The sequence below is a fragment of the Eubalaena glacialis genome, chromosome 4, assembly GCF_028564815.1.
Source record: "Eubalaena glacialis isolate mEubGla1 chromosome 4, mEubGla1.1.hap2.+ XY, whole genome shotgun sequence".
NCBI classification, from domain to species: domain Eukaryota; kingdom Metazoa; phylum Chordata; class Mammalia; order Artiodactyla; family Balaenidae; genus Eubalaena; species Eubalaena glacialis.
Genome location: NC_083719.1, coordinates 118,385,757 through 118,389,458, shown reverse-complemented (window position 1 = coordinate 118,389,458; position 3,702 = coordinate 118,385,757). Strand labels below are relative to the sequence as shown.

At 41.0% G+C, this 3,702-nt stretch overlaps 1 protein-coding gene across 1 annotated transcript; it reads left to right on the top strand.

Annotated features, from left to right (window-relative positions):
* Nucleotides 1–357: 357 nt before the first annotated feature.
* LOC133090013 (small ribosomal subunit protein eS19-like) lies at nt 358–910 on the top strand. Its single transcript, XM_061188264.1, has one exon. It carries the CDS (start codon nt 419–421, stop codon nt 854–856), a length of 438 nt encoding a protein of 145 aa, XP_061044247.1. The 5' UTR covers nt 358–418; the 3' UTR covers nt 857–910.
* The last annotated feature ends 2,792 nt before the right edge of the window (nt 911–3,702 follow it).

The window sequence follows — 3,702 nt, the reverse complement described above, 5'->3', positions numbered from 1 at the left end:
TCTATTGAGGACTTCAATAGATTGGTAGAGACCTACCCATGTTGGGGAAGGCAATCTGCTTTACTCAGTCTACCAATTCAAATGCTAACCTAATCCAGAAATACCCTCACGGGCATACCTAGGATAATGTTTAATGAAGTATCTGGGCACCTCATGGCCCAGTCAAGTTGACACGTGAAATTAACCATCCCAGTATGCCTTTGTTCTTAGGAGACAGGTATGTGAGGTATTGCAGAAAATTGTTACTATGTCTTTAATTAACTATAAAATAGTTAAATATTTGTAAAATTTGTGTAACATTGTAAAAATCATTTAATATTTCTCTCTTGGGAACTCTCGTGATAACCAACGCCCGACTTGTGCGCCCAGGAAACCCCGTTGCTCCCTTTTCCCTGGCTGGCAGCTTGGAGGCCGCACGATGCCTGGAGTTACTGTAAAGGACGTGAACCAGCAGGAGTTCCTCAGAGCTCTGGCAGCCTTCCTCAAAAAGTCCGGAAAGCTTAAAGTCCCTGAATGGGTGGACACTGTCAAGCTGGCCAAGCATAAAGAGCTCGCTCCCTACGATGCGAATTGGTTCTACACACGAGCTGCTTCCACAGCACGGCACCTGTACCTCCGGGGCGGCGCTGGGGTTGGTTCCATGACCAAGATCTATGGGGGGTGTCAGAGAAATGGTGTCATGCCCAGCCACTTCAGCAGAGGCTCCAAGAGCGTGGCCCGTCGGGTCCTCCAAGCCCTGGAGGGGCTGAAAATGGTGGAAAAGGACCAAGATGGGGGCCGCAAACTAACACCTCAGGGACAGAGAGATCTGGACAGAATCGCTGGACAGGTGGCAGCTGCCAACAAGAAGCATTAGAACAAATGATGCTGGGTTAATAAATTGCCTCATTCGTAAAAAAAAAAAAAAAAAAATTTCTCTCTCTCTCTGCTATATCTGTATAGCAATAGAGAGGTGGATAGATAGATAGATATGGAGAGAGAGAATGTGGCAAGTGTTAACAATGAGTGAACCTAAGTAGAAAATATATGAAGATTCATTGGTCTTTTCTTCCAAGTTTTCTGTAGGTTTGAAATTTTTCAACAGTTGAAAAAATATTGAGTATCTGACTATTTTATTTTCTTGACCACTACCACCCTGGTTAAAGTAATCATAATTTCTCATTGGGATTACTGAAACAGATTCTTATCATATCTTCCTGCTTCTATCCTTCCCTCCCTATATTATATTTTCAACATGGCATCCAGACAGACCTTAGCCATGTCACTCCTATCCTAAAAAGAGAAGATTTAGCTTCCCATTTCACTCAGAGTACAAGGCAAAGTCTTACCTTAACAAAACCCAAAGTATCTGGTTCTCCCATTACCACCCTGACCTCATTTCCTACTGCTCTTCTGACCATTCTTTCTCAATTACACCAACCTCTGTAATGTTCATTGAGGACACTAAGCACATATCTTCCTTAGGGTTTTTGCTCTAGATTTTCCCTCTGGCTGAAATGTTTTCTCCTGAAAATCACTAAGCTAACTCCCTCACATGCTTCAAGTCTTTTTATATTTAACTTCCTAATGAGACTTACCATGCTTATCCTATTTAGCTATTTAATATTGCAATGTGTACCTCCCATTCCTCACAGATTCTTTATCCTCTTAATCTGTTTCACTATTTCTTTATGCCAAATCATATATTATTTTCACCTTTTAAAATATAGTTCACTTATTTTCTTATTTATTTTTTGCCTGTCCTCATAAGTTTCTCAGGAGTTGGGCTATTTGTCTATTTTGTTCAGTAATATACAGTAGTCTCCCATTTATGATAACATGGTTTCACTTTCTGCAGTTTCAGTTACCTGTGGACAACCATGGTCTGAAAATGTTAAATGGAAAATTCCAGAAATAAATAATTCATAAGTTTTAAATTGTGCACCGTTCTGAGTAGCATGAGGAAATCTTTTGCCAACCCACTCTGTCCCACCCAGGATGTAAATCATCCCTTTGTCCAGTGTATGCTCTATACAGTATCTGCCTATTATTATAGGAAAAAATGTACATATAGGGTTTGGTACTATCTGAGGTTAAAGACATCCACTGGGAGTCTTGGAACATATCCCCCACAGATGGTAGGGGGGACTACTCTATATCCACTACCTAGAAGAGTGTCTAGTACATAGTATGTGCTCAATACATACCTGTTGATGAAAAAAATATTATAATAAAATTTATATATTAGTTTTGGCCTGAGATTTGAAAGAAAATGAGCCAAGAATGACTTACTGCTTCAGCAATGAAGATAACAGAGTTGTCTTCAAACCAAATGGCGAAGAATGTGAGAAGAGCAGATTTGTGGGAGAAAAATCAAGTGTGTAATCCAAATATATTAAGTTATGGATGTCTATCAGTCATTCCCAGTGGAAATGTCTAGTAGGCAGTTGGATATATTTGTTTGAGAGAAATGTATAAACTGGAGTTGTAAATAAGAGAATTGTTGACATATAAATACCATTTAAAATCATGATACTTGGGCTGCCTCCACACCTCCCACGGTGGGTCCAGGTGCATGACTACTGCAGTCCTAGGACCTGACTTCAGTGGATCTGCAGGGGTGCTCTTGTGAAAACAATGCCTGAGGGACACCAGGGTAGATTGCCAGAATTCCTATGGTTGAGGAAGCCCAAGGGCAGTGACAACAACAGTGTACTTTGTGAGCCCACACAACAGTTGACAGGTGACACAATGGGGTGCACTCACCAGTGGACAGCTCAGGCAGAGGAATAATCAGTTGCTCCTCTCCCAGCGAGAGTGCTCCAATCCTGCCTACCTTGCACCACAGCTCAGAGACAGCTCATAAATGGATCTGGGGGCTTCTACTCCAACAACTAGGGAGCAAACCCTGCCCTCGACAGAGCTGTGACAACCACAGAGCAAAGAGGAGGTCCTGCTAAACAGTGTAGGCTATGGTCACCACTACACCAGTCACACCCTGTACCAAGGGGATAACAGCCAGGACACACTGAGAAAGGAGTCGGCAGGCATCCATACTAAAAACAGCCCTTGCACCAAAAATATTAAACCCACACAGGCTATACAGGGATGTGCTGACATAAAATGGCCCTCTAAGCCTGCAGTAGATAATTGTTTCTCCTAAACACACAGAGTAAGAGAAACATAAGTAAAACGAAGAAGCAGAGGAACCACTCCCAGTTAAAAGATAAAGAGAACTGCCCTAAAAGAACAAACAGTGAAACAGACCTCTTCACTCTGATAGACATCAAGCTCAAAAAGGAGATAAGGAAAATACTGAATGGATTAAGAAAGGCTATCAATAGAAATGCAAATTACTGTAAGAAGGAACTAGAAACTATAAAGAGGAGCCAAGAAAAATTAGAAAGCTCATTTGCCAAGACAAAAGCTGAGCTAAATGCAATGAATAGCAGATTGAATAATGCAGAAGAATGGATAAGTGATTTGGAAGATGGACTAATAAAAATCACCAAATCAGAACAGCAGACAGAAGGCCAAATGGAAAAAAAAATGAAAGCAATATAAGAGACCTATGGGATAATATAAAGCATGCCAATCTATGCATAATAGGAATTCCAGAAGGATAAGAAAGAAAAGGGGATCAAAAATGTATTTGAAGAAATTATGGCTGAAAACTTCCCAAACCTAAAGAAGGAAACAGATACCCAGGTACAGGAAGCACAG